Here is a 21,535-nt window from a genome sequence, read left to right on the forward strand (position 1 = left end):
CCACGCCTAGATGTCCTGCCGCGGGTTGATCGGTTCTATGCAAAGACCTGATCCAGCAGGTCTCCGGAGTTCTCAGCTGAGTGCTTAAAAATGATGGTTCTCAGGCTTTAGCCAAGAAAAACGGGTGTTGATGAAAAACGGTCAAAATTAAGAAAAATAAATGCTGGTTCTGAATCTGTTCTTCAGATTAAAACGAATAACGTTGGTTTAAAATTGAGCAAAATGTCTCCTTAAGTTACAAAAATATTAAGAGATAAATAGTTAACAAACTGAGATGGTGAGGGAATTTCGAAGATAGGAAAAACGCGCTTTAGGTAAGAAAATAATGGGAATCTCTGTTATGGATTCCTCAGGTAGTGAAGAAAGGGAAGTGAAGCGGGCAAGAGAGTAAGAGCGGTAAGAGAGATGATGTGGGCTACGGCTGACTTTATCTGTGGGTCCAGCTAAGGGGAGGACCTGGGCGGAGAGAGAGAACTTTTAGGCGCGAGTCTGGTGGAATTTGGAATCTCTTTGTTCTCACAGAGTAGAGAAGAAAGAGGAGTCCAGAATGGATTAAAATATGATATTAAACGCGCAAAACACGATCTGTCTATCCCACCATATTCAGTTGCGTGAAAGTGAAATGTGTAGATTAATACATATGTTCATATGATGTGAATCATTTCATTCATAACTATATGTTTATGTTTATGACATTAAAAATATGTATCACAGTGAAAATATAACAAGTCAGAGATTTGGTAACAGGTAAATACAACGGTCATCATTCAACCTAAATGGAGTAATAAAGAAGGAATCAGATTAAATATCACAAATTAATAAATCAGCTTCTGTGAAAGATAGAATCTTGATTTTCATGTTAATGATGAATGATTTCCACTGACATTGGTAATTCTGTAAACACAAAATACATTCCAGAAATATTAATTTGGCAAGGTTTTGTAAGTTCAGTTCCAGTCTCTTTGTTTCAGTCAAAGAGAGGAGAGGGTGACTCCAGCCTTCAGCCATAAAGTTTTACGACTTGTTATCTGATCTGTGGAAGGCAGAGACGTCTCCGGCTGAGGGTCTCCTAAAGCTGAAAAGGGATTTTAGCATGAAAGTTCATTAAACAAACATCCATAGCATATAATTGAAAGTCATTGTCTTTTAAAAAGAAGAAGTTATTCCAGGGGTTTAAATGTTCACAGGAGCTCCATCCTTCTGTGAATGAAAACCTACAGAAATACAAATGTCTCAATCCTCCTATAGAGATGGGTGTTGGTCAGTGCTGGAGAGAGGGACAGCTTATCTGAGTTTTGATCAGCTCAGGAATTCCAGAGCCTTTGCAGTCTTGCTCCATCAATAAACATCTACTCCATATAGAGTTGAGTTGTGAGAAAGTGTGGTGAGTTGTTGCGGATGTACTGTCACATTTCTTTTTAGAAGTCATTTATACATGGTTTAGTTTTAGATACAAACATTGAAATGATTAAACTAAAAGTCAGTAACTTTGAATATTTGTATGTTTCTTCAAACTGTAATGGCAGAAAGTGAAACAGTAATCATAATTTCATTTCAACAATAGGGCCTGAAACTACTGACAGCCCACAGAACCAGGCCAGACACTACAAAGTTCTGCAGGAGCTATACAAATCCAAGCCCAGGCCCAACAAGAAGGATGTTGCCCAGCTGTTGGACCTGGAATACCAAGCAAGACGGGCTTACATCGACTCTGATGTTCTGAAGGAGCACGACAGACCTACCAAGATTCTTCAAGCATATCCCTGCTTCAGAGAAGTGGATCATGTAAGCAAATCAAATCATTTTAAGTTGATTTATGTTTAATATGATTGTATGTGGGGCTGCACAGTGTCGTAGTGGTTAGCACTTTCACCTTGCAGCAAGAAGATCCCCGGTTCAAATCCCGGCCTGGGATCTTTCTGCATGGAGTTTGCATGTTCTCCCTGTGCATGCGTGGGTTTTCTCCGGGTACTCTGGCTTCCTCCCACAGTCCAAAAATATGCTGAGGTTAATTGGTTACTCTAAATTGTCCATAGATGTGTGAATGTGCGTGTGATTGTCTGTCTGTGTATGTAACCCTGTGACAGACTGGTGACCTGTCCAGGGTGTCCCCCGCCTTCGCCCGAGTCAGCCCCGACCCTAATGAGGATAAAGCGGTGTATAGAGGATGGATGGATGGATGGATGCATGTATGTTAGTTTACAAATGATAGATTGTTAGCCATTTTCCATTTTTTAAATTAAGGACAGATGTTGGCCAGGTTCTTTTTTGCACAAATTGTTTCATAATTCACAAAGCAGGTCACGCTGCAATTTCTACTTACATAGAATAGAACTTTATTGCTCCCCGAAGGGAAATTCATTTGTTTGGTCTTTACATAATGGGTCCAGACATTTTTCTTGACTAGATTTTGATTGGAATGTTGATTTAACAGGTATTTGCTATGTGTCCTTTTGTGGTAGATAATGGATGAACTGCAGCGGATCCTCAATCAAGGAAACCCCCACTTCATACCTGAACTGAAGAACCGCTGGAAGACCTTTTGTGAGAAGATCCAGTTTTATGGCGTTTTCAAAAAAGTCATGAGACCTCCACTGGCTGATAAAGGTAATTACTTATCATTTGATGACTTAAGAATCCATGAGCTGACCACAGTAGTCAGTGCTGCTGGTGCTGCTCAGTTTCACACATCCACCAAGTATTTTCCATTTACATAACTTGTCAACCATCCTAACCACTTCTACCATGTGCTTTTTTCATTTTCCCACCTGCAGTTTACTGCTTCTTGCAGTCTCTCCCAACCACACTCACTTCTGTTTCTTGTCTTGTTACTCTGTTTTATGTTGTTTTTTGAATAACTGACTGCAGTAAATAAAATTAGGTGGTTTTGTTTTTCACAGTAAAGCGAGGGGTTGCGATGATGAAAGCTTTGCCAGACGTCTTCCCATCACCCATTGCTCCACCCAAGAAGTTGGGGCATGCAAGTGAGGCCATTCTTCACATCTTGAGGTAAAAAAATGATGTTTGATAGTTTTTCACATGCTTTACAACAGGGCTATTAAACTCTATTGTTAAGGGACCGCATTTTTAGACATTCTCCTGATTTTTTTTATTGTAAATATTTGCTTTTGATACATCACACCACTGCATTTTGAAAACATTCATATTGCCACACTGAGAAAGGAATAGGCCTACTTTAAGAAACTGGGTGAAGCGCTCAGTTTCATTTTCTTTGCAACATAAGCTGTGATACAGCCACAGAAGTAAACAAATTTGAAAGAGATGTATTCTACAGCACATCATATGTCATGTGGCATATAATGTGGTCAATTCTGACATCTTATCAAGCTACATCACGGCACTTCTTAAGTACTAAAAAGAAGCAAACGACAGGATTGAGTAAAGACATTTCAGAAATTAAACAATCACTGCTCGCCTGTGTATTTGATCCCACAAAACAGAAATGATAAATGCTTCCAATATTTTGACATCAGACTGCTTTTACTGCCTTAACCCAGTGAAGCTGTTTATGAAGAATATTGTTGCATTACTAGAGCCTGGCAATGACCAAAGAAAAATGTCTAACATTACAAAGAACATATCTGGACGACTCACATCAGTCAGGCAAAACAGAATGACAGCTGTAGTTGCAGGCTGTGTAGTAGGCTCCTTGACACACATCCATAAAAAGCATAAACACTGGCTCACAACTACTTTGTTTCTTTTACACTTTCTTGTCTTGTGTCACTTCCACATATTCATTTTTATTTCAATTATAGACAAAGACGAGCATTGCTACCCTGCCACATATCCATTTAGTTTACTCTCATAAACACACACACAAATAAGCTTCAATTCACACTTAATTAGCCTCATATTTCTATTTGTGTTTCAGTCTGTGGAAGACCCCAACGCTTTCCTGAACGCAAGACCGCTCTCCAGCCCTGTAGTGATCGTCTGTGAGAGCAACTGCATTCTGGCCATCGGAACCATGCCTGTGCTGATCTTCCCAAAGGAGGACATCTCAGTGTGATGTACATCATGGCATGCTGCTACACCTTTCACCTCACATACCCCAAGTGCATAACCACACTCCTCTCTGTGCTGCAGACAGAGGTCCTCATGGATGCCATCCATGACCAAGACATGACTTCTTCATATAAAAAAGCTATGGCTGAGTGGAGGAAGTTCAGTGAGTAGGCTTGTACGTTGTTCTGTAGTTCCAGAAAATGTTAGATGAGTCAGTTTGTTCAGGTCTTAGCATTTGTTCAGGGCTCCTCAGAGCACTTTCTTCTGTAAAATGTTTTTGATACAGATTGCACCTTAAATAGAATAAAGAGGTGAAAAGAAATTGGATTTGTATCTTCATTTAAGCAAGTGACATTTACTGTTCTTGTAGTCAGGATCACTGATTATAAGCATGAATATTTTTGAATTCCACAGCATTTGGCTCATTTTAAGAATTTTAAGAAAGTTATCCTACATAGAGAGAAAAATATTCTGAACTGTTGCCGTTCCATCAAGAAAAGTAAATTAGATTTTAGTATAACTTTTCAAGTAATGTAATGCTTACTACATATCATTATGTCAAGACAATGGCACGAGCATTTGCTTCATTTCAGAATATTTTTCAACATATTGAGAAAAGAGGTCTCATATTTTTTATTTCTTCCAAGAAAAATGCACTTATTAGTGAGAATATACTAATTTTAAGGTATTTTGGGTTTCATTGAGGTTAGATATTTTTACTTGTTTTGGAAAATCTTGACAAGCCAAATTTTCTTGTTCTGTTGGCAGATAATTTTGCTTAGTTTAAGTAATATGTCACTTGTTTTTGTGGGTTTTTTTCTTGTTTTTGAAGGAGGACTTTTTGCAGTGTAGGAGAAGTAAAGAAGGGGAAGTTCATACGTCAGGTGGCAGATGAAGATGGACAGAATGACTTTTCAGCCCATCAGGTCATCCATGAACAAATGGAGACAGATCTTACATTATATGAGATGGAACATTTTAAATTTTACTTCAACATAATTGATGGCACAATTTACCCCCAACATGTTTTCCAAAGGCTCAACTAAGTCCAAGTTTGTTCCCTTTGGAAAGCCATATTCCTCATATACAATGACTACACCAGTGTTTCAGCATTTTACATGAACCCAAATTTATCCACTGTGTGCTTTCTTTACAGTAAATATGACAGCTAAAAGTTTAAAAAATAACAACATTACATATATGCTGCTTTGTTTACATTTGAACGAGGTAGTGCTGCATTTAAATCAGGGTGCAGACAGTTCTGCACAGTGTCTTCCAGATTTCAACAAGACAACAGGACGACTTGAAACGAGCAGGACATCGAGATTAATCTCAACTTTAACCTTTCAAGAAAACCCAAAGAAGCCAACATTTTTGAGGTAAGTGACTTCACTGCTCTGCTTGATGAAGCAAACACCAGAGGAAACATTCAGAAGGAAGTTTTAAAATCTATTTTTCTACAACTCTGTCCAATTTGTAATGAAATCTGTGAGTCAGAACAGGATGTAACACTCAGTTTTTTACTGGTCTTGTAATTTTTAACATCTTGTTATTAAAAAGTAAGATCTTAGCAGTGTGGAAGGGAAGTGATGTGTTCAGGTTTGGTCATAACTGGATAAAACCAACTCCTGTAAAGAGCAGGACAAACATGTTTGTTAAGACAAAATATGGTTTTAAAGCTCCAAACTTGGAATAATTTGACTATAACCATGACCAAATACATAGATATGTTGGGATAGCAGGATTTTTCTACTGGGAAATATTCATTTTGGAGAATATAAGATAATCTGATGTGTTGATGTGAGCAAGAGTTAAGGTCACTTTTTTCTGATCAGTAAATTCATTCAGTAAGTGTAATAAGTAAGGTAATAGCTCATTCTGTTTCCTTAACTTGCAACATGTCATTTAAGTCATTTAAAATGCCATTTTCAAAATTAAACAATGCTGAGAAATTTTAAATTGTTTTTAAAGGCATTGTAGAATTCATGGCAAACACAAAATCTCTGAGTGGAGACACCATTTCAATTTATTTTATTGAGTTATTTATTCGTTTATTGAGTAGTTCAGTGAAACCAGCTTAACACCAAACTCAGAGACTTCCACATTTCAGCAAAATACTAGATAAACAACAATTTGTGAAGTAAGTAACTCCACTCTTCTGTTAATGAAGTAAAACTTGGAGTTTCTGAGGAAACATCCATCGATAGTTTTGCTGCAATACTGTCCAATAATGCCTTATAACACAATTCAGAACAGGTGTAACACTCAGTGCTGTTGTTTTATGATAATTGGTTCACATATTCAGCCAAATAATGATTGGAAAAACTGAGGATCATACAGGTGGTAGATTAACCGAATGGTTCAACAAGACATCCATAGAATATGTTTCTCATTGTGTCTTGCTCACTTTCAGTCTTTTTTGACAAGATAAAAATGAACAATCAAAGTCATCCTCATCCTCATCTTCTCTGAGGAGAGTACTACAAGGCATCCTTCGAAGTCCCAGAAGACTACAAGTTGATGCAAAACCTGGAACATGGAAGCTGTGGATTTGTGCCAGAACGTGATGACAAACAACACTGAAGAGCACGAGGCCATAAAGGTGTCCGAACGGAACTGTCAAGACCATGAGTAGGACACTGATTCCAGCTGAACAGTGACACAAAAAAGACATTGTTTTAAAGAGGTAGTACCACGACAAGATTCTGAGTCGTGGACTGCTCATGTTATTGTACTTTTTAGTTGTTGAGAAGAACTGATTGGACTCTGTGGCTCAGCAAACATATTGTCCTCCACAGGTGAAAATCCTGAAAAAACCCATGAGCCACAACTCAAAGGAGAAGGACAGAACCCCCCCCAGTGATATCCTCGACCATCCCTCTATCACTAGAAGCGACCTCAGCAGCAACTCCCCCACCAGCAGTTGGTAAGTGTGTTTCTGTTACTTTGTACACAGGTTGTGAGACATTAGCAGCCCAGCAGGTGACAGAAGACTGATATGGACTTTTGTTGATTTTCATGTTTACATTCTCTGCTTGTCGGATGTAAACCCAACCGTCTATGTTTCCTATTTTTAGCGATGAATCTAGACCCTCCACCACCGTGTCCATCATGGTTAAGCCTGCAGATCCAGAGAACAGAATCAACCTGACAGGCTTGCCTGATGTATGAAGTGACCTGAAGAGCAGTAAGCTTGAGGACAGTGACACTGCTAAAGACACTGAGAAACAACAAGGACAATGATGAAGACACTGAAGTCAAGAAGGAAGGCGCAGAGAAAAGACAAAGACAAAGAAGAAGAACTACTTCCAATGCGCCTTCTCCTGGATAAAAAGAAGAAGGTTCAGTTTGGTCATAACTGGATAAACTAAAACCAACCAGTACTCCTGTAAAGAGCAGACTTCTGTTTTAATGAAGTAAAACACTTGGAGTTTCTGAGGAAACATCCATGTAGTTTGCTGCAATACTGTCCATATGCCTTATAACACAATTCAGAACAGGTTGTAACACTCAGTGCTGTTGTTTATGATAATTGGTTCAATATTTAGGCAAATATTGATTGGAAACTGAGATGGACATCAGTGTGGTAGATTACCAATGGTTCAAACAAGACATCCATAGAATATGTTTCTCATTTGTGTCTGCTTCACTTTCAGGCTTCTGTGACAAGCTCAAAAAGAACATTCAAAGTTCATCCTCATCTTCCTCTGAGGAGAGTACCACAAGCCAGCGTTCCGAAGTCTCAACAGGCTACACGTTCGTGAAAGAATCGGACATGGAGGCTTGCATTAGTGGTGGAATTGTGAAGAACGACACCGAAGAGCACGTGGCTGTAAAGGTGCCCGAATGGAGCAATCTAGACCATGAGGTAAGACACTGATTTCAGCTGAACAGTGACACAAAAAAGACATTTTTCAAAAAGAGGTAGTACTACTACAATATTCTGAGTAGTGGTACTGGTGAGTTATGTACTTTTTAGTTGTTGAGAAGAACTGATTGGACTCTGTGGCTCAGCAAACATATTGTCTCTCCACAGGCGGAAATCATGAAAAAGCTCGTGAGCCACAACTCGAAGCAGTCAAACATCATCGACTACAAAGGAGACATCTTCATAAAAAATAAGCGGCAACTGGTGTTTTGAAAAATTGGACATCAGGCCTGTGGGACTATTTGCGGAATTCACAACAGCCAATGCCACTGGAACACGTCCGCACAATTATTGAGCAGGTATGACCTTTCTATTGTCTCCTTATATTTCTCTCCTTGAGTGGGTGCTAGAATCAACATGGGTGTTTCAGGAACCTTTACAACTTCTGCTTTTATTGTCATGTGACAGATTTCTTTAACAAACTCCTGATAAATGTTGTTACTTGCAGCTGGCTGTAGCTCTGGATACGACAAAGAGCGCTGGCATAATCCACGCTGATCTGAAGGAAGACAACATCATGATGGTGGATCGTGTGAAGCAGCCCTTCAGAGTCAAACTCATTGACTTTGGTGAGGCGAGTACAGCTCCAAAACCAAAGCGGGAAAGCTCCTCCAAGTAGTTGCATATAGGTATGAAATACTGATACTTTTTAAACTTCTTTAATTCAGCGCTGTCTCCTTATTGTCTACTGTGTCACATCTTCATTTGATGTTTTTTCCACATTCAGAGCTCCAGAAATCATCCTGGGCCTGCCGTATTCTGAGGCCATCGACATTTGGTCCTTAGGCTGCGTGATGGAGAGGATGATGACTTCAGATGGTCTCTTCGGAACAGACTCCGAATACTGGACAGTGAGTAAATTACTGCAGCTGAAACACATTAGAAGCCGTCACAGGATTAGCTTCAGGTCTAACACGGTGTTATGTTTTGTTTGCAGCTCCTACGCATGATCGGTCTGTTGGGTGTCCCGCCACAACATGTCATCGATGCTGGACGAAGATCAGAATTATTTTTTCAGAAAATGCCTGATGGTTTGTGGCAGCTGAAGGTACAATACTCCTACTGTGATTTTACCTCTGACCTTTACTCACTCAATAAGATAAAGACTTTAGTAAGCATGATTGTTTTCTTCTTTCAGAGACCTACAGAGTGTTTTGGGACCCATTTCGACGACGCAGTTTACCAGTTCAGCTCTCTGGATGAAATCGAAACGGTACGTTAGGAAGCAGCAGCTAGTTGCTGAAAATTCACCTTCATTTATGGCATTCACATTTCACGGTGGAAGGTGATTTGACCACTGTTGGACTTTCAAAATGTTTTCTGCACCAGGTGTGCTCTGAGACGGACAACCTAGCAGAGGCTGATGAGAGAAAGGAGTGCATCGAGCTCCTGAAGGCGATGCTTCAATGGGACGAGAAAGACAGAATCACCCCCAGTGGTATCCTGAAGCATCCCTTTATCACGAGAAGCTACCTCAGCAGCAACTCCCCCACCAGCAGTTGGTAAGTGTGTTTCTGTTTACTTTGTACACAGGTTGTGAGACATTAGCAGCCCAGCAGGTGACAAAAGACTGATATGGACTTTTGTTGATTTTCATGTTTACATTCTCTGCTTGTCCGATGTAAACCCAACCGTGTATGTTTTCTTTTTTAGCGATGAACCGAGACCCTCCACCAGCCTGTCCATCACGGTTAAGCCTGCAGATCCAGAGAACAGAATCAACCTGACAGGCTTGCCTGATGAGAAAAGTGACCTGAAGAGCAGTAAGCTTGAGGACAGTGACACTGCTAAAGACACTGAGACCAGCAAAGACAGAAACAATGATGAAGACACTAAAGGCAATGAGAAGGACCAGAGAAGGACAAAGACAAAGAAGAAGAACTGCTTCGAACGCATCTTCTCCTGGAGAAAGAAGACGTTCTGCTGCTGCTGCTGTGTCCAAGTTTAAGGATGTGATACGTCTGATGTGATGAACTGAGCAGCACTAATGGACTGGATCCACAGTTCGGACTTACAGTTCCTTTTTTTTTTTTTTTTTGTTTTAAAATCAATAAAAGTCCGTATCAGTTCCTGACCTCAGCATCGTTCGCTGGGTTTACCTTCACCCCAACCGGTCAAGGCAGATGGCCGCCTTGTCTGAGCCTGGTTCTGCCGGAGGGTTCTTCCTGGAAAAGGGAGTTTTACCTCCCCACTGTCGCCAAGTGCTTGCTCAGACAGGGAATCCAAAGGAAACTTTGGATTTGTTGGATTTCTCTGTATTATTTTGTCTTTACTTTCCTCATTGAAGTGTCTTGTGATGACCCATTTGAACTGGTGAATAAAATGTATTGAAAATGAATTGAAAGTTTCACCTAAAAAGTGTCTGGATTTTGGTCACATGGTTGATGCTCACAACTGCCCTGAGTCAGTCGTGGCTTCTCAGTTGCCGTGCAGAGCAGAGAGTCTTTGGGTTTCTTTTTTTATTTACAATTTCTATCGTTATTTTTGGTGAATTTTTAAATTTGACATTTTAAATAAAGTGACTACAATGAAATCTGACAATTTTAGGCTTATTTTCAAGATGCTTTCTCTCTGTAACCACACAAAACTGATGGTATTTATGACAAACAGTGGGAAAGTTGAACCACTCTTTCCATTTTTACAGTTTCTGGCTCTAAAAAGAGTGTGCATTTTGAAGATTTTTTAAAAACAAAACATGCCTTGTAAACAAAGTGGTGCTACAAGGGTTAAAAGGGACAAGCACATCTCATTGCAATGAGTGATGAAGTTATTTTTCCTGCACTCTGCAACTTACAAGTCTCCCATAACTATCAGTCTTAATCATTTGTAATCCTTTACATTTTCGTTGTGCAGTTAATTTTGCGGAGCTCATTGTTTGCTCAGACGGTCAGGCATTCCCTCATGGAGCTAAAATAGAGACAGTATTGGTTGTCATTGAAAAAAAAAGAATTTACCATTGAAAAAAATAGTTATTGAAAACACAATTTCCTCTGCTGTAGTCTTGAAGGTCGGACTTCCCCAAACCAAAGAAAAACAAATTACAAATCTAAAACAACCACATTTTCAAAGCAAAAAAAAAAAAATTATTGAATTTTTTGTTATCCACTCATTCCTTTTGCTGTCAAACTACAGTTCCAGTAGGTTCTCCTCTCTTTTCTTTTATTCCACCATGTTTGTTTGTTTGCTGCATGGGCGTAACCACCATCTCAGAAGTGAGGGGGACACATTTTTCTGAGCGATTTATCATTCTCTTACATTTAATTGCACCGTCCTTAGTGGCTAAAGAACCACATAATCCCTAACAGCCACAGTACAATACCAGGGGACCAACTAGGCTAGTTCTTTAAACTATAAAGTATAAAACTTTAAACTATAAAATCTAAAGTTTTAGTGGCCAAACTCTAGTTGAGTTGACAACAATGTCCCTTGAACATCTACTGGACGAGTAGCCAAAGGAGCCAAACACTGAACATGAAATGATCAGTACTGCCTGGTTTCTCCCTGCAATAGATATCTTATTTTCAGGAAGTTATAATCTCTCCTTACCTGTAAAGACCCTACATCCTTGTCCCTGCTGCTGGCCTCTGATCCATCTCCTCCCTGACTCTGCTCTTTCTGTTATAGCAATAAACATAAAAAAATGTGGTAAGAAAAATTCTGGCGATTTCACTCAGAATATACTTACAACGCAAAAAGCTTATTCAAGGAAAATTCCCCGTTCATTTTAACCCCTGTAAGTTTTTCTACAGAGCCGGAGGCTGCTCTTTCTGGACCACACTAAGTATTCCACACAAAGTACTACTTCATGTTCTATCTATCTGTAATGGCCTTTGCGGAGTCTAGATCTAACAGGAAAGAGACAAAATGCAAGGGCAACTCTTAAGACAGATATATATTTATTTTACACGATAATATGACATAAAAATAAAAGCTGCACACACACACAAAAGTGTGACTCCCGCTGCAAAACGTCTGATCTCACTTCCTCCTGACAGACACACAGACAGACATTAATAAGCATAAGTAGATATAGCACTGATTTATCTGATAAACTGTACATATTTCACTTATTTAATAAAATATATTTTATTTTAACATTTCAAGCCAATACACCTCCTTTGAAATGAGCAGCACATACCAACTGAACAGTCTGCCTGCTTTCTTCAGGACTTTTTGATCCTTCCAGAGAATTCCTCCACTTCACTGAAATAGTAGTCAGACAACATTATCACTGCAGGCTTGACAGAAATACTGGTAACACTTAAAGAGGATACATTCACAGACATTGGTACACTTTAACGAAGGTGGCAACTACTTTGTTAGTAAACAGTTAAAAAACATTTTAGTGCATTGTGTAAATTAAAAAAAAAAAAAAAACGAGTCCTGATGAATCCAGGTAGAGCATTTGCCAAAGTACATCCTGAGGGCAACCCAAAGTACAGAAACAATGAATTTCTGGAACTCAGGAATTCTTTCAAAACGCAGCCAAAAAATGTTCTGTCCACTGATATTACTAACAAAGGCCCTAAGTGAATCTTTTCTGAGTCAGTCTGCAATGATGAGAAAACAGGAACATTTTCCAAGTACCACCAAATGCTGCTCAGCTCCCTGTGACTGGATGATGAAGTCCACCAGTCTTGCTTCCTTTGCAGTGCACTCAGTCTCAGCCTGTATATGGAGAAGAACTTCCTCAGTGACAGCACCCCGCCTTGGCACTCTGTAAACGGGCTTCAGGGTTCCTTGGAGCAGGCTTCTGGCTTCATTAGTCCAGAACGACAAAATTCATCCAAGATAAATAATGGGGAAAAAAGACAACACAGTGATGAAAAAAATGACATGCACAAATACTCTGGACAAAGACTGCCATCCACAGTCTGATGAACTTAATGTAGTCACCAGATGCTCTAGTGACATGGCACTGATAGTGTGTGATCACTTTGTAGAAGTGGAAGTGAACCCCTAAGTTGCAACTAAAATTTATATCCACGCTTTGTTTCAGGCTGTCGTACCCCTCTGTTTGGAAACGCTCCATGAGAAGAAGACACCACCACTTCCGTATCAAAGGCATGTCCATCTGAAAGCAGTGTGACAATAGAAAGAAAAAACTGAGTTCAAAATGTGTCCTTTCTCTTCAAAATGAATAGTATGTGGCAACAACAAAAGCATTTGGAGAAAGCAGTTTCTTCTATGTGTGAACCTTTTTTGAAAACTAACCTCCTGGAACTCAAACTTTTGGTTTGTAACAATGGAAAGCGTATACTGTAACAGACAAGATGAAAAAGATGATTTTATATGCATACATGCAGCAAAACCAGCAGAGCACAGCCTGGGCTTTGCTTCCACCCAGCTGCAGGACGGGAGACGAAAAACAAGTGTGACCTCAGTGGTGTCATTAGGCCTATTTTAGGGGGCTTCGGCCTCCCTAAAATATTCTCAAGCCCCCCTAAATAATTTTATGTTCATTTATTTAAAAAAAAGTTTGTTTGTTTGTTTGTTTTTTACAAAAAAGTGCCAAAAAGTTCCATATAATTTGACCAGAATATGAGTTTAAATACATAATCACATAACCAGTCATTTGTAACTTAGATAGGATCATAAATCTTAGTTTCTCTTCACTTCATAGTGGAAGGTCGAGAGTCCGACTCAGTGCGTCGTTATCCAGTCCATTCCACTTGTTCATATGGAACACGCCCACATCACTGAAATCCAGTCCACGTTTTCCCTGCAACCTAGGCTGCTCTCGGTACCTGCAGCACAACGAGCGCACAGAACTGACGAGCCCAGCATGAGGAGAACGTGAACATGAATGGATATGCGAAATATTTTCAGGAGAGTAAGTATTCATCACTGCTGATAGTAACAATAAGTTAGCTCCAGCCCCCCAGCTAACAGCAGAAAGTCCCATGTAATTAATGAACCAAATGCTCCCTGTTTGACTAATAAAAACCTGGCTTGTTCACTCTGTAGGAGAGAGTCCCTGTAAAGGAGGCAGTGTGAGACGCTGCTGTATCTCTGTGCACGTCTTACCTTTGTTGTTCTGCGGTCAAAAGTTAGATTTCAGCTCTAAAAGAACGCTGCTACTTAGCTAGCTAGTTAGTCTGAAATGCACTGTGAAGGTTCTGGTTGTTCATAGAGTTAGGTGTGCACTGTTTTTTTTTAACCATATACTATGTTTGGGGTGACTTCCTTCTGGAGCATCAGCTCCAGCATCAGATACACACAGTGAAACAGGAGCTGAGCTCATTCACGTATGATTATGTGAATAATGGTGATAATAATAATAATAATAATAATAATAATAATAATAATAATGATGATAATAATAATGATAATAATAATAATAATAATCACTCCACCTCCCTTATTGACCTGTAGGAGTCAGGGCAGAGGAGCAGAGAGAGTGAGAGAGGAGAAACCTCTACTGGAAAGGTGAGTCTGAAGGATTTTACAGGAGAGAGTCATTTGTGATGCAGACAGTCTTTGATTTTTATGGAACTTGATATGAATATGAAATATGAAACATTTCAGTCCAGGTGCACCATATAAGACTTATTTAACTTGAGCTTTTGTTTAGGAGAGTAATGATTGGAAAGTGGAGATAGCCAAGAGAGAGATATATAAGCCAAATATACGACATAAATAAATAAATATTTTTGCTAGTTTTGGGCCTAATATAACTCTGTTTTCACTGGTTGGACTGAAGAAGACTAAGACCAGAAACACTGTGGCTCTAGAGGGAACACTCTCCTCTATTATGATTATTAAAATGACTGGTTTGGAGCCATGCAATAAATGGGAACCCACCCCAGAGATCATCAAGGCTTCAAAAAAGGCCATCAGGGAGTACAACATGGCTCACAAAAATTCATTTTTCCCTGTTCCTTTCCTGTTCCTGTTTGCAATTGTGCCATTTATTCTGAATTTACAGTCTTTGTTATTTATTGTTGAGCCTCGTTAATAAGTTATTCATTCATTTAGTCCTGGGTTTAGTCCATGTCACCCTGCTCCTGTGAGACAGAGTTTAGTGTCTGATTGTAATTCTGTTCAGTGAATAGATAATTTAAGTTATAAAGATGTTTAGCTTTTGCTTAAGCACTTTTTATTGTTTAGTTGCTGATGTGGTCAAATTGAAGCTGTTGTGCATTAGAATCCTCCAAGACAAATGTTACAAGTGGTTGCTGGAGTTATTTCAGTTCTGCACATATTTATGGAAAATGCTGAAATGTGTTCTGCTCATCCAGCCACAGAACTTTCATCCATATTTTACATGAAGAACCATTTTCAATACTGCCTGCTGTTGCAGTTTTTTTGGATTTTTTTGCCTTTATTTTAGCTCAGTGTTGTTTTTTTTTATTATCCCTCTATAATAAGATTTTAACAAAATGCTCTTAAAATACACCAGAATGCTAGGCTGGCTACCACCAGCCTGAATCTCAAGTGAGATACAGGCTGGGTACCTGCTATTCATTTTCTTGTAGGGGTGGAGCAGTTTAAAATTTTCCACAGCCGTTGATTGGGCGCTGCATATGTCAGTCAGTCTGGGGCAGTTGAAGCTCACAGCCAATCGTGTCACTGCTAGCCGCTGACGTAAATGCAGAGCGACGGCAGCACCACGAAAAAGAATCATTGCTGTGTTTGCTCATGTGTTTGCTTCTTTCGCCATGTCGCCGGACGATTCTTGCCGTTTATGTAAAGTAAACATGAGGGAAAGTGGACCCCGTGTTTATGCACACTCCACAGATATGTTTGTGTCAAAAACAACGCCGACCATATCAGATAGGTTAGCGATGATGGACCTGATAGTCACCCCGGAGCCGGAGCAGTCAAACAGATGCTGCCAGCGCTGCACCTCCACACTCGGTCGGCTTGAAAAAGACTTTCCTTTATTCAGGCAATGGGAAGAGAACGTCCGGTTAAGCAGCGTATCGAAAAGACAACGTGAACCCACCCCGTCCAAGACACCGAGGACTTTGAAAAAGACCTGCCCAAACCCACCGAGTCCACTAGCTTGTTCCTTCGGAAACACGACAACAAAGGTAACGCTTCTTCTCAATTGTTCTCGTGTCTTTGATTAGATGCATGTTAAGTACATTAACTTAACCGCGCTACAATCTCACGATGAACAATGTAACGTTAGCAGTTGTTTAAGTCACTTTACTTGACTTATATGCCAATAAGAAATAACAAAGATAACGATTTGCAGTTTATATTGTTGTCTGAGACAATCTGGAGAGGGGAGGACATTTGAATCCACCCCCACAGTTGTCTGTTGCGGTAGATTCCAGCGCTTCACTCTTTTATTTGACCATAATGTCAACAATCCATCCCAAACCTGGTTGGGCCATAAAGTACACGTGTTTATTAATACATTACGTTTATTTATTCAATGATATAAATAGTCAATTTCTTCAAGACAATGCATTATCAATATCATGCCTATTTAAGTGCACTAAAACCTAATTGAGGTTTAAAATATTCAATACAATTAAAATGTAACCAATCCCAGAAGTGTTTGTTTTTGACAGCAAACAAGAATTGCTCACTAATACTTTGACTTTGTTAAAGTAGCCCTTGTAATTATATTGTTATTTGATAAGTTGACCTAGAGCACGCTCTTAATATTATTACTGTGACTTGAGTTGTGATAAACGGACCACTTATAATAAACAATATTTATCATCTATAGGCTGGCAAAAGGATTGAGTCCCTGAACTATGCCTACACTCTCTGCGCATGCTTTTTGTAATATGCACTGATCAAAAGAGTCAATTAGAAACTACTGTTAATCTCCCCAATCATAAAAAAACATAGCTTGATGACAACCATTTCTAAAATGACAAAAGCACTTCAACCATAACACTAATGTGTATGATGACACTAAGTGTATACTTTGTGTATAACTAAGAATATTTCTTTCAGGTTTCTATCAATTATCCAACTCAAACACTGACGAGGGAGTGCCATCCTGAGGAAGATCCCATAATTAAATCCATAGCTCTGAAGAGATGGAAAGAGGCTGCCAGTCATGCACTGAAGCATCGTCACCTGCAAGACGAAATCAAAGATGAAGTCATCAAGTTAATAAGAAAAGAATGCGATGTACTGTGCTCTCGCAAGTATGACTTCATTCTGTGGAAGTCTAAACCGGCAGACCTCAAGTCATTCTCCTTCAAATGTTTAAGAGATGACCTCCATCGGCTTGCTCCCTTTCTACTTTCATTTTTCAACTGTGTCACAAACAACAACGACTTAGCTAGCTGTACTGCTGCAGCCATTGCAATAAGAGGCAGAAAACCGCAGCTAGCAGCATTATCGTATTGGATCAACACAGTTCTCCAGTATGGCGGAGCAAAAAAGTCTGTCTTCAATCGCCTCTCAAAATTGTCGATCACCACATCCCATAGGAAAGCAGTTAAAAAGCAACACGAGTTGGCACTTGGCTGTGGGGCTGATTTTGTAGAATTTAAAAGTGGCTTGAAAGCTACAGACACTGAACTGTCAGAGGGATCAGAAAGCCTTGAGGACTTTCATCTCACAGGTGAGGGAGAACTGTACCCCACATGAAACACATTTACCTTGTCAGTTATATTTTGCTCCATTACTAATTTATAAATACATGTGTTGTGCATGGATAGAGAGTCTGATAGTCATTTTAACTATCTTGAATGAAATTCCAGAATAGGTGTATTTGTATATGTTTATCAATATGTACATGTGTTAATCTAATGTTCTTTAATACCAATTATGCTTTTAAACAGATGAAAACCTCACAACAGCCCCCAGACATGAAGAGAGTCCTGTGACCTGCCCACCATCATACCAAATAATTATGGACAACCTGGATTTTTTTGTACACACTCACAGCCAGTCCATCAACAACACCAACAAGAGTATACACTGGATACACCATCTTGCAGTCAAAGACCGTGTACCTACACATCACTTCTCTAACATCAAACCAACAACAGACATTCAACAGTACAATCTGAAATCCTCACTTCCTCAGCGGAGCACTCAGGCTTTAATGCGCAGGGAATTTATTGTTCTTGCCACTAGAATGCTGACAAAGTACATGTCAGTATTCGAAAGCTTTGGAGAGTCAGTGGTTAATCACATTCCTCATCAGTATTCCAGTGAAATGTCAGCAAGATCAACTGATGTAAGTTGGAACATATTGTATTTTTTCAACACTGCATACATCTCTGATGTACTCTTTCCTCTCTAAAGTTCCCCTTAGGCCTCTTTTTTAAAAATGAGAACCAGAGAGGTGACTTAGTGGAAGTCTTGAGAGAAATTCAGCAAGAGTAAGTAAAAAAGTAAATTAAGATCCGATCTGTATTGTATATGTATCTATTAATCTGTCCATCTATCCACCAGGCACATGCTCAAAGACGCTGATTGTGTGCAACACTTACTAATTGGAGGGGACCGTCTCACAGAGGCTAACTGTCGCAATGTGCAGTGGGGATTTTCAGACGCAGATACTAAGGAGGAAAGAATGGAGGGAATGCATTTTAAATTTGAGGACTGGCATGCTATCAGAGTTCTGTTTGAGGTGAACGACCATATCATAAACTATTTGGTTAATTGAAATTATATTTAAAGACAAACACAAGTAACAGTCCATATAACTACACATATGTGTTGCATGTTGACTTTGTAGATCCATCACAAGATCTTTTTCAAAGAGTCCACCACAGACCATGGCACACTATTTGCGAACATGACCAAGTTGAGGTAAGACTACAGACGTTGGCAATGCTGTATAAAGTACTTCTGGGAAAAGTTAAAATCACCAACTGAAAAGTAAATTAAGTAAATGTTCATTGTAATGTATTTTTCTAGAATTTTAAAAGCAGGAAAAGTAATTCAAAATATCACATCACATCCATGTACCTTGGCCACTTTTTTTTTTTAAAAGTAGACATCACAAATATGAGATGAAAAATATGAGGTAACATAAGGTCAACTCAAGAAACATCAGTTTAAAAACTTAAACCAGAAGATGCAAGGTCTACTGTGTTGTTGTAATGAGGAAGTACTCTGCAATAGTGTGCATTTTACTCTGGGAATATTATGAACTTAATGTGTAAGTTATGATTGTAGAATGTGTCTAAAATAATACTTAAGCTCAGTATTGAAGTATTTTTAAACTCATAACTACACCACATTGCTTCCTTATTATTGTGATCACTTACACATCGACAATTACATACAAACATTTGAAACTTTAAATTTTTTTGTGTATTAACAGTCTTTAATGCTTCCCACAGTTTCTGATGACTCAATCAACTGTGAACATGGCTGTTCTTTGTTCTGGGATGGGAAATGCAGACATCATGAATTCAGCTCTGCTGTTCCCGGGGATGTTGGTTGTGACATTGGCAGGGTATTGTGTTTTCAACTATGAATTGTATGAATGTGATGTTTGCTTGCTTACTTACATTATAAGTAATGTTATGATATTTAGTTTGAGAATGTGAGAGTCGAGTGCAGTAAGGGAGTGAGTGCATTGAGTGACTGAGTGCACTGACATAAGGTGCAGATGGGCAACAGAGAAAATTAACTGTTGCGCAGTGAGAAAATGAATGAGAAGTTTCCCTTACAAAGAATGTTCTTCAACTGCAGAAAGAAACACAAGACATTGATATATGTGACCTAGTATGTGACATAGTATGTCATCCCAGGTGCAGCGCTGCCAAGAGTGGACCTCATTCAGCATTCAATGCTTACAGGGACTTTGTGATCAAGGACACAACAGCCCTATTCCTAGCAGCTGTGATTGAGCATCTTGGTTTTCTTCATGTCACAGGTAAATCTGCAATTACCAGAAATTAAGCGGATGTTCATCCATTATTTTTTCAGTGATGCATGACAAAACTATGTCCCACATTAGTACAAACATGTTAGCATTGGTTTGGAATACTCCTGATTACCTGGTCATATAATTAGAATGTCAACAAAAAGTTATTTTATGTCATTGAAAGCAAAATGAAACATGTATAAAGTATGCATTCATTCAACACAAATATATTTGTTATTTATTTAATTTTAATGATTTTAACCAACAAGTAAGTAAAATCATAATTCAGTCTGTTAAAAAAGATAGAACATTGCTTTGAAATTTACCAATAAAAAGTAGGATATTTAGAAATGTTGACCCACTATATGAACATAAAAAAATGAGCTCTTACAGCACTAAGTATATATGTTGTACATGATCATATTGTTCTTGTTCACAAGTTTTACTTGTCAGTCCTTTAAAAAAATAATTATATATATATATATATATTGCATTTAGTAATATTCTAATTATTGGACATGCCTATTTTTTAAAATAGTTTTCATTTTTTTCCAATTTAGATGATTAAACTATTATTTGAAATATATCTGTGTGGAATCAATGTTTAATTTACAAGTTTATCTTGAATGCCATTATGTAAATAAAATCAGGATATTTTCTATACTTTGTTTATCCTGTTAGATTGTCCTGAGTCCCTCATACCACAGCACATCAAGGAGGCCTCTCCAGAAGCAAGAAGATCATGGTTCAACAAATTAACAGCTGAAATTGTGGACAAATATGTTCTTCTTCCTGGCATCACAGAAGCTGCAGAGTCTGCTAGAAAAGCATCTGCAACACCGGTTCTAAAGAATCAGTTCCCATGTCGAATGGAGGGTTGTTCACGCACATTCACATATTACAAAAGCAGACTAACCCATGAACAGAAAATGCACAACCTGGTTATTCCAACTGACACCACCCCAGCCATCAGCTCAGATCGCGATCACAAGTATGAACACACTGTTGCCAGATTGGGTTTCAGCTTCATTCTTTTGGACTTTATGGATGCAGTAAAGGAAGGAGACGGCGAAAGGCTGATGCGTCTCTACACAGTTGCTCTGTTGTTTTACAAAGCATATGGACATACAAGCTATGCTTACAGTACGTTCATGCTTACTGTACAACTGAATGCCACGTTGTCTCCACAGGTTGCTCACAGTCTCATGTGGAACAGATTCTGGAGCACCAGGGGAGGCAAGGGACGAAACATTCCACTAGATTTGCATCTGGAGCACTTAAATGGATTTTTGAAATCTTTCCTGAAGGGCCTTGGGCCTAACCTAAATGAGACTTCAGCAGCCAGAATAAGCAGGTCCATTGCTGTCTTCAAAGAAATGATGGCCGGCACCGATTTGGAAATGGGAATATCGAGGCAAACTGGTGCTCATCATGTGGACATGACCAAAGACATCCTCACCTTGGTAGACACACTGCAAGAGGCAGAGCTTTTTAAACAAAAAGCAGGTCGTGTCTATGCTGCCTTCCCTGGTTTCCAAAGAAACCTACTGTCAAAACTGGATCCAAAGGCACTTTGGAAGTGGATGATGAGCAAGCTCAGTGAATGGCGTAGTGTCCCTTTGTAAAGCTTTTGAGACATTTCAATCATTATTGTTGGCATTGTAAATAGCTATATATTTAAACAAGCGATTTCTGTTTTAAAATTATTAACATTTTATTAAAACTATTTTTTCCTTCAAACCTTGATTTGGTTATTTGAGTTTTCAAGTGACACA

General features: G+C 39.0%; 2 protein-coding genes and 2 long non-coding RNA genes across 9 annotated transcripts in view; all 4 read left to right on the top strand.

Annotated features, from left to right (window-relative positions):
• The first annotated feature begins 1,569 nt into the window (after positions 1 to 1,569).
• LOC127535572 (uncharacterized) lies at positions 1,570 to 5,042 on the top strand. 2 transcript variants are annotated; one of them, XR_007944429.1, is made up of 5 exons: positions 1,570 to 1,785; positions 2,463 to 2,607; positions 2,901 to 3,009; positions 3,896 to 4,192; positions 4,862 to 5,042. It is a non-coding gene; the product is annotated as an uncharacterized LOC127535572 (long non-coding RNA). The 2 variants fall into 2 exon arrangements; XR_007944428.1 differs by lacking the exon at positions 4,862 to 5,042 and having other exon boundaries at positions 3,896 to 4,351.
• A 40-nt stretch (positions 5,043 to 5,082) lies between these two features.
• Positions 5,083 to 21,535, top strand: part of LOC127535595 (uncharacterized) — a 56,281-nt gene continuing 39,828 nt past the window's right edge. Inside the window, exon 1 of the long non-coding RNA XR_007944471.1 lies at positions 5,083 to 5,408. This is a non-coding gene — a long non-coding RNA (uncharacterized LOC127535595). The remainder of the gene's footprint in view (positions 5,409 to 21,535) is intronic.
• On the top strand, positions 8,704 to 9,961 carry LOC127535557 (homeodomain-interacting protein kinase 4-like). Its single transcript, XM_051953898.1, has 5 exons — positions 8,704 to 8,808; positions 8,895 to 9,005; positions 9,096 to 9,170; positions 9,287 to 9,459; positions 9,611 to 9,961. Exons 1-5 carry the CDS (start codon positions 8,752 to 8,754, stop codon positions 9,903 to 9,905), a joined length of 711 nt encoding a protein of 236 aa, XP_051809858.1. The 5' UTR covers positions 8,704 to 8,751; the 3' UTR covers positions 9,906 to 9,961.
• Positions 15,572 to 21,500, top strand: LOC127530250 (uncharacterized). Of its 5 annotated transcripts, none has more exons than XR_007944369.1 (8): positions 15,572 to 15,993; positions 16,877 to 17,495; positions 17,716 to 18,261; positions 18,335 to 18,512; positions 18,621 to 18,694; positions 19,231 to 19,346; positions 19,645 to 19,769; positions 20,442 to 21,500. XR_007944369.1 is itself a non-coding variant. In XM_051953848.1 (8 exons), exons 6-8 carry the CDS (start codon positions 19,237 to 19,239, stop codon positions 21,383 to 21,385), a joined length of 1,179 nt encoding a protein of 392 aa, XP_051809808.1. In that variant the 5' UTR covers positions 15,599 to 15,993; positions 16,877 to 17,495; positions 17,716 to 18,261; positions 18,335 to 18,512; positions 18,621 to 18,694; positions 19,231 to 19,236; the 3' UTR covers positions 21,386 to 21,500. The 5 variants fall into 5 exon arrangements, 4 of the variants coding, with proteins under 4 accessions (XP_051809808.1, XP_051809809.1, XP_051809811.1 ...); XM_051953848.1 differs by having other exon boundaries at positions 15,599 to 15,993; XM_051953849.1 differs by having other exon boundaries at positions 15,599 to 15,993; positions 16,877 to 18,261.

This window comes from Acanthochromis polyacanthus, chromosome 9, assembly GCF_021347895.1.
Source record: "Acanthochromis polyacanthus isolate Apoly-LR-REF ecotype Palm Island chromosome 9, KAUST_Apoly_ChrSc, whole genome shotgun sequence".
In the NCBI taxonomy this organism is placed as follows: Eukaryota; Metazoa; Chordata; class Actinopteri; family Pomacentridae; genus Acanthochromis; species Acanthochromis polyacanthus.

Coding starts and splice junctions, on each gene's coding strand:
- LOC127535557 (XM_051953898.1), top strand. CDS start 8,752: ATGGAGAGGATGATGACTTCAGATGGTCTCTTCGGAACAGACTCCGAA. Junction 8,809..8,894: donor CAGACTCCGAATACTGGACA/GTGAGTAAATTA, acceptor TTTTGTTTGCAG/CTCCTACGCATGATCGGTCT. Junction 9,006..9,095: donor ATGGTTTGTGGCAGCTGAAG/GTACAATACTCC, acceptor TTCTTCTTTCAG/AGACCTACAGAGTGTTTTGG.
- LOC127530250 (XM_051953849.1), top strand. CDS start 19,237: ATGACTCAATCAACTGTGAACATGGCTGTTCTTTGTTCTGGGATGGGA. Junction 19,347..19,644: donor TTGGTTGTGACATTGGCAGG/GTATTGTGTTTT, acceptor ATGTCATCCCAG/GTGCAGCGCTGCCAAGAGTG. Junction 19,770..20,441: donor TGGTTTTCTTCATGTCACAG/GTAAATCTGCAA, acceptor TTATCCTGTTAG/ATTGTCCTGAGTCCCTCATA.